General features: G+C 44.9%; 2 protein-coding genes, 2 long non-coding RNA genes and 1 other non-coding gene across 7 annotated transcripts; 3 read left to right on the top strand and 2 right to left on the bottom strand.

Moving 5' to 3' along the window:
- Positions 1-201: 201 nt before the first annotated feature.
- Positions 202-2,107, bottom strand: LOC108136241 (rRNA-processing protein fcf2). The gene is made up of 2 exons (XM_017257282.2): positions 1,572-2,107; positions 202-1,118 (listed from the first exon to the last, which is right to left on the bottom strand). The coding sequence occupies exons 1-2, from the start codon at positions 2,043-2,045 to the stop codon at positions 750-752; spliced, it is 843 nt and encodes a 280-aa protein (XP_017112771.2). The 5' UTR covers positions 2,046-2,107; the 3' UTR covers positions 202-749.
- On the bottom strand, positions 1,179-1,472 carry LOC121467802. The gene has a single exon (XR_005977839.1). It is a non-coding gene; the product is annotated as a small nucleolar RNA U85 (small nucleolar RNA).
- Positions 2,108-7,048: 4,941 nt separating the features above from the next.
- On the top strand, positions 7,049-8,497 carry LOC108136215. 2 transcript variants are annotated; one of them, XR_005977838.1, is made up of 3 exons: positions 7,049-7,590; positions 7,657-7,982; positions 8,048-8,137. XR_005977838.1 is itself a non-coding variant. In XM_017257231.2 (2 exons), the coding sequence occupies exons 1-2, from the start codon at positions 7,286-7,288 to the stop codon at positions 7,730-7,732; spliced, it is 381 nt and encodes a 126-aa protein (XP_017112720.2). In that variant the 5' UTR covers positions 7,049-7,285; the 3' UTR covers positions 7,733-8,497. The 2 variants fall into 2 exon arrangements, 1 of the variants encoding a protein (XP_017112720.2); XM_017257231.2 differs by having other exon boundaries at positions 7,657-8,497.
- Positions 8,498-9,507: 1,010 nt separating this feature from the next.
- Positions 9,508-10,577, top strand: LOC121467795. 2 transcript variants are annotated; one of them, XR_005977834.1, is made up of 4 exons: positions 9,508-9,816; positions 9,937-10,123; positions 10,177-10,238; positions 10,304-10,577. It is a non-coding gene; the product is annotated as an uncharacterized LOC121467795 (long non-coding RNA). The 2 variants fall into 2 exon arrangements; XR_005977833.1 differs by having other exon boundaries at positions 9,926-10,123.
- Positions 10,578-10,650: 73 nt separating this feature from the next.
- LOC121467793 lies at positions 10,651-11,594 on the top strand. The gene is made up of 2 exons (XR_005977832.1): positions 10,651-10,740; positions 10,879-11,594. It is a non-coding gene; the product is annotated as an uncharacterized LOC121467793 (long non-coding RNA).
- The last annotated feature ends 644 nt before the right edge of the window (positions 11,595-12,238 follow it).

Genomic DNA, 12,238 nt, shown 5'->3' with positions numbered 1-12,238 from the left:
GTTTTGACTAGAAGTACATATATTCACGCAAAATTATAAAACCCTATAACCAATCATGACCATTAGTTTAACCAGAAAACAAACTTCTTCGATTCATGAATTCATTACAAGATAATAAGAACCAATGCAAAAACCAAAACAGAAAATTACACTCCGAAACACATGTCGCATGATGAATTATTAAAAATGTTGTTATAGAAATTTATAACAAACCACGTCCTTGACTTTATTAAGAAAAAAAACGTCTTGGGTTCATGTATTGTAAAACATCGAAGTTATAATAATCCCCGTTTCTCGTAGAGTAAAAGATTGTATTGTATTCGTCCACAAAAATGTAACAAGTAGAATCATTGATCAGGATCTGTAGCTCAATCTATCTAACCATGTTCGTTTCAACGTCGCGATCTGGGAAGCTAGACATTTTGGATTTGACACGCAGTTTTTGGTTATTACTACACAGCGCAGGTTTGTTTCCAACATTGGCCTCGCCCACAAATCGTTACAAAGATTATTTATAGGGGTTTATATGTGTTTCAGTCTTAAATTTCGGTAAACAATTCAAAACGTGATATTTTTTGTGAAGTTATTAAGTTGTAAAATCCTATACCGCCGCTCGTCAAAGAAAGCAAAGTGTTCGATAACTTGAAATTTTTTTTTTTTTGATCAGCACCCCATGGGTATGTAAAAATTCATTAGTGTTCGTATTTTAACAGGCAGATTTGTATTTTAAAACGAAGTTAAATGGATAATCAAATATTTAGTTTCCTTTTTTTTTTTTTTTGTATTATTTTTCGTTGATTGTATTCGTCTGTGCGTTGAATCACCTCACTATATTTCTTCTTGTTGAACTTTTGAAAGCTTTCGTCTTCCAACAGCTCATCAACTATAGACTTGGTTTTCGTTGCCTTTTTTTCCTTAAAGGTGTTTGAAACCGTTTGCCTAACAGTTCCAACTTGGAAATACTTTGGCAGAATTTTTAAGTCGTTTTTCTTGTAAAATTGTCTGGGGTTGAGAACCGATCGCATCTGAATGATTTTAAGATCATTTCGCATTTTTTCGGTGACTTCTGTGGCGGGCAAATGAAACCATCCGCTCCCCTTGGTTTTTGCGCGTTCAGTCTGAAAAACAAACAGGATTAGAATCCGGAAATAGAACAAGTGAGCTGAAAATGACGGTCCTGTTCTCAGATTACTAAAGACGTCGTCAATTTGGCAAATAGCTCAGGCCTAAGCAGCTCCTTGGCGTTTTGACAATAGTCTTAGCTTATTTTGGTAAATTATCTGTATGCCAGAGCAAAATTTATCTGTCTTGGACTTAGCGACTGACAACAGACTTGCTCTGTGGCTTTTGTTGTTTCGCTGGCCTTACGGCCACTGCTAAATTCTACAGTGCAGCAGCCAAGATTTCAACGGAAGAAAGGGAATAAGCTAGTCTGTGCTTTGAGTCTTTTCGCAGGGGCTGCCTTACACAGCCTGAGCTTTGCACTTTTCACGCTCTTGTGAGCAACTTCCGATGTCGAAAATGTCCTCATACACAAAGCGCATTCGTTTACGATCTTGCTTGATACTCACTCTGTTCAGGATAAGTTGCTGCCTTTTACCCACATTAAGAAGTGCGTTGCTCTGGTCTAGATCTGGATTCAGCGACCGCCTCGAACCTTTCATGCTGCTTTCTACGTTTTCCCGTCGCATGACCAAGTCCGTGCCATCACTGTTGTCAAGCAATGAGACCCTCTTCCGGTTCACGAAATTTGATTTTTCAGAGTTTTCTACTGCCTTTTCAAATTTTTCGGCTAGCGCGTCTAAGTGCCTGCTAACCTGTGACGCCTTTTTAACTGTGTCAGTCACAGGACTTACAATATTATGCACCTTCTTACAGTTTAGTCTTAAGCCAAAAAATCCCACTTCGGCTGCCTGCTGGTCTATACCAATGCTGCCGTTTTTCTTTTGTGGCAACTGTAGCTCCCTGCTGTATGCAATGAAGGGCTTTTGCTCGTCTTTAAAATCCCGGTTGCCTGCCTTGTCTACTAAAAACATTGAAACCATTTCTGTTACACTAAGAACGCTAAAAACGTGTCATCCTCTAGAGTTGAGAGATCGTTGATGTCACTATCGATAGTTTACCAGGAGCCGGTATATCTAAGTACCACTGACCACATCACACCGAAACAGCTGGGATTGCTGACAGAACTCTGAACATTGATCTGACATCACCACAAAGAGAAGATTTTAGCAATTTTCCTGCTTTTGTTTTCTAAAATCGCCTGAGGAAATGGTATAATACGGGTTTTCCCCCTTCAAAGTAACGGTTAATAGCCTAATTCCAATGGTCCGATAAAACGCATTTATAGTGTATTTCCACAGAGCTCCATCCAGTTTCCACCAATCGTTGAAGGGATGTTCCATAAAGTTTTGATGTTGCAAATTTGACGGATTTTGACGGACTAATATGCGATAGTTAGCCGATGTTTCTGCGGTGCAACCCTCTTTCCACGCAGTTCATCCCTGAAAACCCGTTGGAATTTTTGGAAAAAAATAAAACTCCGGTTTCCACAGAGCACATCCACCTTCCGCCTTCCGATTTCAGCTGATCTTAATAGCTGTAGCTCATCAAAACATAAGCAAAGATGGTTGATCTGTTGACTTTGTTTATGATTTGACGAGCCACAGCAGTTCAGATCAGCTGAAATCGGAAGGGTGATGGTTGATGTGCTCTGTGGAAATCCTAGTTTCACATTTGTTGAAAATTCCAACCGTTTCGAACGAATGGACTGTGTGGAAAGAGGGCATTAGCCTAATGTGATATAAGTTTAAACCGTAATTATAGCGTATTCACATTACAGTATTTTTTGGAAGAACGATAAGAAGTCGGTGAAGAAGTGAAACTTCAATTACACTGCTACCATTAACGTCTTTTTCTTTCGAATACATCCGTTGGAAACGGTTTTAGTTTTAACAAATGTAAAACTCCAATTTCCACAGAGAACATCCAGCCTCCGATTTAAGCTGAATTGAAAAGCTGCGGCTCGTCTAAACATAAACAAAGTCAACTGGTCAGCCATCTTTGTTTTGATCAGCTACAGCTGTTAAGATCAGCTTCTTTCAAAAATCCCAACGGTTTTTCAGGGATGGACTGCGTGGAAAGAGGACTGCACCGCATAAACATCGGCTAACTATCGCATATATAAGAACGTTAAATTTTAACAGCTGGGAAGTTTTTGAAATGGCAAATCCTATTAACCTTCTGTTCAAAGGGTGGTGGAAGGTGGATGGATCTCTGTGGAGCAAGGTTATTACTGGATAATTTTTGAAACGGCTAAGCCTTATGAAACATCCGTTCAAGGGGTGGTGGATTGATCACTGATATAATTAATATAATTTTGATATAATTTTGTGAATGTAAATAAGAGTCCTTAAGTCAATACATTGACTCAAGCTTAGGTCAAGAATCATTATACTCAGATGTGCTACATGATTTGATCGACTACGACTAAACAAGTATCCGACGATAGCATTAAAAATGACTGTAATTTTTTGCATATCTTGCGAATCACAATGACCAAAAACTTCAACACCATAAAACAAAGGCGAAATAAGGACAGTTTTGGTCACAAGCAACCGTACACGATGCGGAAAAAATTCTTGGGATGCAGACAGTTGACGTAAGAGTCCATATGTTCGACCACTTACCGTCGTAATATGACTACCTAATGACAAAGTGCTCCTGAAAGTTAAACTTAGTAAACATCATGCTCTTTGTAACCTAATTTTATGTATATTGTTTAAAATCAATCTTTGCAGATGGCTTGTATATTGATATTGATGCTTCTATGCGATTACTAAGCATTTGCTTTTTTTGGGATAAAACCCAGTCCATTGGCCATTGTCAATTGTTACGGAACTACATCATTCCCGGAGGGCAGCGCCGGCTAGCCACGGAGTCCCAGGGCGGAGTACCCCCTATGCCCTGCAGTCCGAACAATCGATTCCGACTCATCGGACGTCTCACGTCGATTTACCATCTCTACCACAAATCAAAACAAAACAAAGTTATATGTACATCAAGCAAACTAAGACAATGCGACGAAATTGGTGGCTTCGATGTCCTTGCCACGACGCACCCACCCAACCTTGGGTGCCCCAAGAAAGATGTGGGAGGCACACCCCATCTCCGGCAGACCGGATTCTATTCCTGGTGGATTAGGATCGGCTCATCTCCCCGCCCAAGGTAATTCACACAACCATCTCGGTAGCTCCTTCACATTTAATTCTTGGCAAGATTAATAAGTAAATACATTCATTATTGATTCCTACTGATAATCTATTCTTTTCGTTAGAAACTCTTAAGGCCGATCTCAGACCGTCGCCCAGATGAGAAGCGGTCAAAGCGGCAACAACCGAAAGGTAAATTTTTAGACGCTTAAAGTTCCAAGTGTCAGGCAAAGTCGCCGCACGGCACTAAATTGGAGGCGTTTGCCAACCGGGTCGCCTAATCCTGAGGAGCTCCAAGGGAAAAGAAGGGACGTGCTTATAAGGTAAGTACGCTAAACAAATCCCACAAGTTATTAAATTTCGCGACCCAATTTAGATGTAGTTGGACGCGCGGCTAGGGTTCGGGCTTGAGCCTCTAATTTTAGATTAGATTTCACAGTAAGTACTTGACAATCTTGACTGCATGATATCACAAAACAATAACCAAAACTTATTTATTGCAGAGTTCAACGTCGGATGTGGTTGAAACTGCAGCCCGAATGGAAAAACGCTAGCGGCGAAAACCAGCGCGAGTCCGCACGGAGCCAGTTGGTCCGGAGGATAGCGCAGCGTGGCCGGAGGCAGTGCGTCGGTGGACTTGGAGATGACCACGTGGCCAGCGCGGGCATTCGTTCCCGGAACGGACTCACCGAGGGAATCTCCGTATCTGACCGTCTTGGAGGCAATCGCTGTAGCTGCTGGCGCTTGAGGCTGCTGCTGCTGCTACTGATCGCTGCTGCTGCGGCTGATGCTGCTGCGGCTGATGCAGCAGCGGCTAATGCTGCTGCGGCTGATGTTGCTGCTGCTGATGCTGCTGCGGCCAATGCTGCTGAGGCCAGAGCTGTTGCGGCTAATGCTGCGGCGGCTGGTGGACGACGACCAGGTTAGGTCCGCCTGGTAAGTGTTCCCAAATCTTTTAAATTTCCGGGGCCCTTTAGTTAGGGTCCCCGGCGGTTTGAGTTATTCAAACACTAATCACAAACTTAAATTTTGGGTTTTTTTCCGACCGTTCTCCTACTACTTCTTGCAGCAACTAAAGCAAAACCCTGACCTACACCAAAGTCGCTCGCCATTTTCCCTCCCGCTCTCACAAGATGGGTCAGCGAACGTTTTCAAGGCCATTTAACCCAGTTAACGAGCGAACCGGGCTAAATTTAAATAGCTAGATCCTCTCCCGCTATCAATAGTCGGTGTCACCACCAAATCTTATCGATAGCGGGACCTGCTGACGTATCGGTTCGATTCAGTATTTTTCAGACGGCTTCAACTGAAAATGCAACACCACCCTGGATTCCGAGAGACGCTAACACAGAGTTTTAGACAAGTGCAGGAATACTTGGGAGCATTTCAATTTGAACTATTCGGATTCAGCCGGCCTCGATACCAAGATGCAGTTCCAACGGTGTCCAACGCGGGGCCCACGCTTTACGGGAAGTAGACACATGCCGATTCTGAGCTCGTGTACTTTGTTATTCCTCTTTCCAGATCACAACCTAATGTCCTTGGCATGGTACACTCCGATCGGTCGTCCTTGAAGATCTTCAAGCTCGTACGCATTATTGCCGCAAAGCAAACTTTGCATTGAAGGCCTTTTTGAAATCGCTGGGGGCAAAGTTGCGGCGATACACTTCCTGACCTGGCTTCGCCAGGAAAGTACGAGCCCTTTTATCGTACCGCAGGCGACTCCGATCGTACGCATCTTCGAGGTTCTTCTGCACCTTGTCCTGGATCAGTTGGAGTTTATCAGCTGTTCTCATCCCAGACATTTCGTGATCACACAGAGACTTCAACTTCCTTGCCAACTTGTAGCTGGCTCCGTTCAGGAACATGTGTCGTCCGAATACGGTGAAGAACGGAGCTTCTCCAGTTGCTGAATGGACCGCGTTGCGGAGGGCCACCTCAATCTCCGGCAGATACGCGTCCCATTCTCGATGATCTTCTTCTAAGTAGCTTCGGATTGCCGCCAACACGCTTTGGTTTACCCTTTCCGCAGCGTTGCTTTGCGGAGAGTGGACTGGCGTTTTGATGTGCGTGATGCCAAAGCTTTCCATCGCCTCCTCGAAGATCTTGGACGTAAACTGGCGGCCGTTGTCCGAATGCACAATTTCTGGAACCCCAAACTTGTAGAAAACCTCGTGAATGAGGAACTCCACTACATTGGAGGCCGATGCCTCTTGCATGGCTTTCCAAAATGTGTATTTGGAGAAGTGATCCACCACAATGAAGATGTAGGCCTGTCCCTTCTTCGACCTCGGGTACTTCCCCAGGAAATCGATGTACAGCTTCTGAAATGGCTGCTCAGTCTGGACTCTCTCACCGATACCAACTTGCATCCGGAAATTCTCCTTGCACACTTCACACCAGCGTATGGACTCCCGGACTTGCAGTGCCATGCCAGGCCAGTAAAACTGCCGCCGTAGATTTTCCAGAGTTTTTCCCATTCCGCCATGAGCTGCCGTTGGATCCGAATGTGCACGCTCAATTATGCTGTGGGTCAGACTCTGGGGAATCCACAACTTCCATTCGAAGCCTTCCACCTCGTCATCCAGATTTGCCGAAGAGACTCTCTTGAAGATGAGACCATCCACTATCCTCATGTCAGGTAGGTTGGCCAAGTTTTTTTCCACCTCTTGTAACAACTCCGTGTACTCTTCTCCAGCAAACTCAGTGGTCTCGAAGCCGAGCAACTCTGACGGGTCCACCGTTAGCTCTTCAACACAACGCGAAAGGGTATCTGCCACAACGTTCTCGCTTCCTTTCCTGTGTTCGATGTCAGCCGACCCGAAAGATCTTTCATGGACATGAGCCACTTCAAGCTGGCATGATCGGTGATGCACGTGAACGGCATTCCTTCCACATACGGCCGGAACTTTCGAATGGCCAGCAGGGCTGCGAGGCATTCTTTTTCAGTGACGGTGTAATGGACTTGGTGACGATTCATCTTGGCCGAGAAGAACGCTATTGGTTGTTCCTGGCTATCTTCATCCCGCTGGAACAACACTGCACCGACTCCGATCTGGGATGCATCGCACTAGATGAAAAAGTGCCGCTTGAAGTCCGCATGTACCAGCACTGGCGCAGTAGTTAGGGCCATCTTCAGGGACTCTACTGCCAGCTGTGCTTCTGGACTCAAGGAAAACTTCTTATTTCCCGTCTTCTTCAAGGATTCCGTGAGCGGGGCAGCCAAAGTTGCGAAGTTCTTTATGAACCGACGGTACCAACCAGCGGTCCCAAGAAAGGCTCGCACTTCCTTGATGGTCCTTGGCTCAGGCATCCGCCTAATAGCTGCTACACGCCCTGGATCCATTCGCAGACGTCCTCCACCCACTATGAAGCCGAGGTAGGTCAAAGACTTGAAGCAAAACTTCGATTTGCTCAGCCCAATGGTTAACCCTGCTTCCTTCAGGCATTCAGCGACTCGGCGAAGATACTTCAAGTGCGTTCTTATGTCAGGCGCTAGTATTAGCAGATCATCCAAGTAGACGAACACATTCGAGCGGAGTTCAGCGGGAATTACCCGGCCATGAGTCTCACCAGCCTCTGTGATGCGTTGCAGAGTCCGAAATGCATCACACGGAACTGGTAAAGAGGCCGACCTGGAACCGTAAAGGCTGTGCATTCCTTGCTGCTCGTGTCCAACTCAATCTGCCAAAAAGCGAACTTCAAATCCACGCTGGAAATGTAGTATGTTTGGTCAATTCTGGACAGGATGCCGTCTATGCTGGGCAACGGGTAAGCATCTTTGATGGTCACATCATTAAGCTTACGTGCGTCTAAGCAGAACCGGTGTTTTCCAGATCTTGATACCACGGTGGTGCGGTTACTCCAGGGGCTTTTGCTCTCCTCGATGACTCCGAGCGCTAGCATCTTGTCGACCTCGTCCTCGACCACTTTCTGCTTCACGGGAGACATCGGATAGGGTCGATCCTTGAACACTTTGGCTCTTGTTGCAGTCCCTGGCGCAAACGGGCAAGCGGAGTCCTGGGCAACCCTTCCGATATGCGCGGCAAGCCAGCCTCGGTAGCGCCCTCCACATCCGTGGACCACATCTTTTCGTCGTCCTCGCCTGGAAAACCTTTCGACCGAAGCAGGTGATCATGCTTGCTGCCTTGTCGCTTTGACATCCTGAATTTTGATAACCCCTAACACGACTTCTGAAACCCCGAATTCAACGTGGCCACCAAAAGCCCAAATTATGTATAAATAAATAAATTATACTGAATGATAGTAAATAATAATAAACAATAAATAAACACCACTAAATAATATGCACCTAAATAATACGAATACTTATATTACCAGGCCAATAAATAATAATAATAAATAAATAGAAACAATAAACCATGGACAGATAAGAAATAAATAAGAAAACATATTAAAGACCCACAAATACCTAAGGCTAAACAAATTCACACCAAATATTAGCTCTTATCAAAAAACAAGTCCCTCGACTAAATTTCTTTCTCTATTTAAATTTTTTTTTTCCAGCCTCAATAAGGGGAGATGGAGCCGATCCCCAGCCGGTAGACTCCGCGCCAGTCGTCTTGCGTCTACAATTTCGTCCGAATTCTCACTAAACAAACCGCTCGTCAACTGGCCTAACTTTCAGCTGTGCTGAATGTCGCCAGTTAAGGACTTCGGCTGTTTGCAGGATCGCATCGGATTTCCTTTTGGACTTTGCGTTTTTCATTCAAGTCGCGGTGGCCGAGCAGCGCGTGACGACGTCACGGGTCACGACCACACATTTAAGTTTTAAACCGATATGATATGAAAACGCAAATACCCAGAAAACCCAAGGATCTGCACAAAACAAACAACTACACTGTAACCCCAAGACAAGACATTCATTAAAATTATGTTAACAAAAAAAAAATATGTCCCTAATACCTATATCACAGTTTTATCACCGTTTTTGGTTTAACCTTTCGTGCTTATTGCACGGACGACCTGGGATGCGAATCCTTCGATTTCCTTCGAAGAGGATGTCACCGCCAAATCACAGCTAATCCCTGTGAACTGTGCCTCGGGAGCAATTGTCCTACTTCTAGTGGACACGCCTCCCTTTCTTCCTACAAAATTTAAACAACTTTTCTCCACCAGTCCGCATCCCGGTGCAATTGCATGTGTGTCATGCAAGCCACCGTTCGTGGGCTGGCTGGAGATAATAAATATGCGAGACGCCGTCGACTCGGCTATCACATATTTTATTTGTTAATTTGGGCGCCATATTGTTACGGAACTGCATCATTCCCGGAGGGCAGCGCCGGCTAGCCACGGAGTCCCAGGGCGGAGTACCCCCTATGCCCTGCAGTCCGAACAATCGATTCCGACTCATCGGACGTCTCACGTCGATTTACCATCTCTACCACAAATAAAAACAAAACAAAGTTATATGTACATCAAGCAAACTAAGACAATTCGACAAAATTGGTGGCTTCGATGTCCTTGCCACGACGCACCCACCCAACCTTGGGTGCCCCAAGAAAGATGTGGGAGGCACACCCCATCTCCGGCAGACCGGAGTCTATTCCTGGTGGATTAGGATCGGCTCATCTCCCCGCCCAAGGTAATTCACACAACCATCTCGGTAGCTCCTTCACATTTAATTCTTGGCAAGATTAATAAGTAAATACATTCATTATTGATTCCTACTGATAATCTATTCTTTTCGTTAGAAACTCTTAAGGCCGATCTCAGACCGTCGCCCAGATGAGAAGCGGTCAAAGCGGCAACAACCGAAAGGTAAATTTTTAGACGCTTAAAGTTCCAAGTGTCAGGCAAAGTCGCCGCACGGCACTAAATTGGAGGCGTTTGCCAACCGGGTCGCCTAATCCTGAGGAGCTCCAAGGGAAAAGAAGGGACGTGCTTATAAGGTAAGTACGCTGAACAAATCCCACAAGTTATTAAATTTCGCGACCCAATTTAGATGTAGTTGGACGCGCGGCTAGGGTTCGGGCTTAAGCCTCTAATTTTAGATTAGATTTCACAGTAAGTACTTGACAATCTTGACTGCATGATATCACAAAACAATAACCAAAACTTATTTATTGCAGAGTTCAACGTCGGATGTGGTTGAAACTGCAGCCCGAATGGAAAAACACGGAGCCAGTTGGTCCGGAGGATAGCGCAGCGTGGCCGGAGGCAGTGCGTCGGTGGACTTGGAGATGACCACGTGGCCAGCGCGGGCATTCGTTCCCGGAACGGACTCACCGAGGGAATCTCCGTATCTGGCCGTCTTGGAGGCAGTCGCTGTTGGCGCTTGAGGCTGCTGCTGCTGCTACTGATCGCTGCTGCTGCGGCTGATGCTGCTGATGCTGCTGCGGCTGATGCTGCTGCGGCTGATGCTGCTGCGGCTGATGCTGCTGCGGCTAATGCTGCTGCGGCTGATGTTGCTGCTGCTGATGCTGCTGTGGCCAATGCTGCTGAGGCCAATGCTGTTGCGGCTAATGTTGCGGCGGCTGGTGGACGACGACCAGGTTAGGTCCGCCTGGTAAGTGTTCACTTCCTAAATCTTTTAACTTTCCGGGGCCCTTTAGTTAGGGTCCCCGGCGGTTTGAGTTATTCAAACACTAATCACGAACTTAAATTTTGGGTTTTTTTCCGACCGTTCTCCTACTACTTCTTGCAGCAACTAAAGCAAAACCCTGACCTACACCAAAGTCGCTCGCCATTTTCCCTCCCGCTCTCTCAAGATGGGTCTGCAAACGTATTCAAGGCCTTTTAACCCAGTTAACGAGCGAACCGGGCTAAATTTAAATAGCTAGATCCTCTCCCGCTATCAATAGTCGGTGTCACCACCAAATCTTATCGATAGCAGGACCTGCTGACGGATCGGTTTGTTTCAGTATTTTCCAGACGGCTTCAACTGAAAATGCAACACAATTAAAGATAGAATACTATCACTGTGGACGGCCGTCCACGTAGTGACGATGAGCACCGGAAATCGTGCGCAAGAAGACCTATCACTATTGACGATATATATAGCAATCAAATCAATCACTTTTATAAGAGCTTGTGAATGCTAGGAATCCCTATAGCTTTTGAGATTACGCTACGTTTAAAATGCAACAAATTTTTCCCTACACATTCGCTTTTGGGAGTTATTCAGCGTTTAAAAATTCAACCCATTTCAGATTTTAAATAGTATTTAAATGAGCAGTAATCTTTGCTAAGCCAATAAGATGCCTAAAAATTTTATTAGAGCTTTTTACGTAAAATGGAAACATAAGCAAGGGTATTGTTTACTTATAACTTAGATTACCTGGTACTCAATTTGAAATAACTATTTAGACCTTTTAAATAAAATCACCACCAACGGATCCATGTTGCATGAGCTCTAAGTAATTACTATGCTTTTGACTTAACTAAACGACGCTTTTGTAGAAATTTGAATTGTACCGTCAAAACTGTTCTCTCTCTCCTCACCATTCGTTTTAGTCGCTCGCTGTACGCCAAAGTGGCGAAAAAATCAGTAACAATAATTCTGGAAACAAGCCGAGTGCGTTCTTTCTAGGAACAGGTAAAATTCGCAGTCTGCCATTTGGAGCACACATTTTTTGGCGCCCCCAGACATATATCTCTTTTTTTGTTTTTGGTTGCCCGTGCCGTTCTTCCGTGCCAATACATACAAAGGAACGTGCCCAGATAGTTGTACATACATACGCCGGTAACGTACAGTTTACCGGTCAGCGCGATTAAAGCTTAAAAAACCGTTGCAGCATCTTGATTGCGGTAAGCTCAAGTTTCGTAAGTTTCAGTTGGATTAATTATCGCTCTACACTATTCAACGTGTAGGATTAAAAAATATTTGCCTTATACATATAAGACAAGTTTTGCAACACATAACCTATCGCAACACTAAACACTAAAACTATTGCAACACTAGACTACCGTTCCTTTGATTGTGAATTATCTTAATTAGGTCACCAAATTATGGATTTACTTTAGTTACGTTATTACGTACAGTCTAAGCATGCCGTCGAGACGAC

Source organism: Drosophila elegans, unplaced genomic scaffold, assembly GCF_018152505.1.
Source record: "Drosophila elegans isolate 14027-0461.03 unplaced genomic scaffold, ASM1815250v1 contig_753, whole genome shotgun sequence".
In the NCBI taxonomy this organism is placed as follows: domain Eukaryota; kingdom Metazoa; phylum Arthropoda; class Insecta; order Diptera; family Drosophilidae; genus Drosophila; species Drosophila elegans.
Note: the sequence above shows the minus strand (reverse complement) of the source record. Positions and strands in the feature narration are given on the sequence as shown.

Bases quoted from the DNA above. Each gene is read 5' to 3' on its own strand.
- LOC108136241 (XM_017257282.2), bottom strand. From the start codon at position 2,045: ATGGTTTCAATGTTTTTAGTAGACAAGGCAGGCAACCGGGATTTTAAA. The intron at 1,119-1,571 runs GTGAGTATCAAG...TTTGTTTTTCAG, and splicing joins AGCAACTTATCCTGAACAGA to ACTGAACGCGCAAAAACCAA.
- LOC108136215 (XM_017257231.2), top strand. From the start codon at position 7,286: ATGAAAAAGTGCCGCTTGAAGTCCGCATGTACCAGCACTGGCGCAGTA. The intron at 7,591-7,656 runs GTAGGTCAAAGA...TGCTTCCTTCAG, and splicing joins CCACCCACTATGAAGCCGAG to GCATTCAGCGACTCGGCGAA.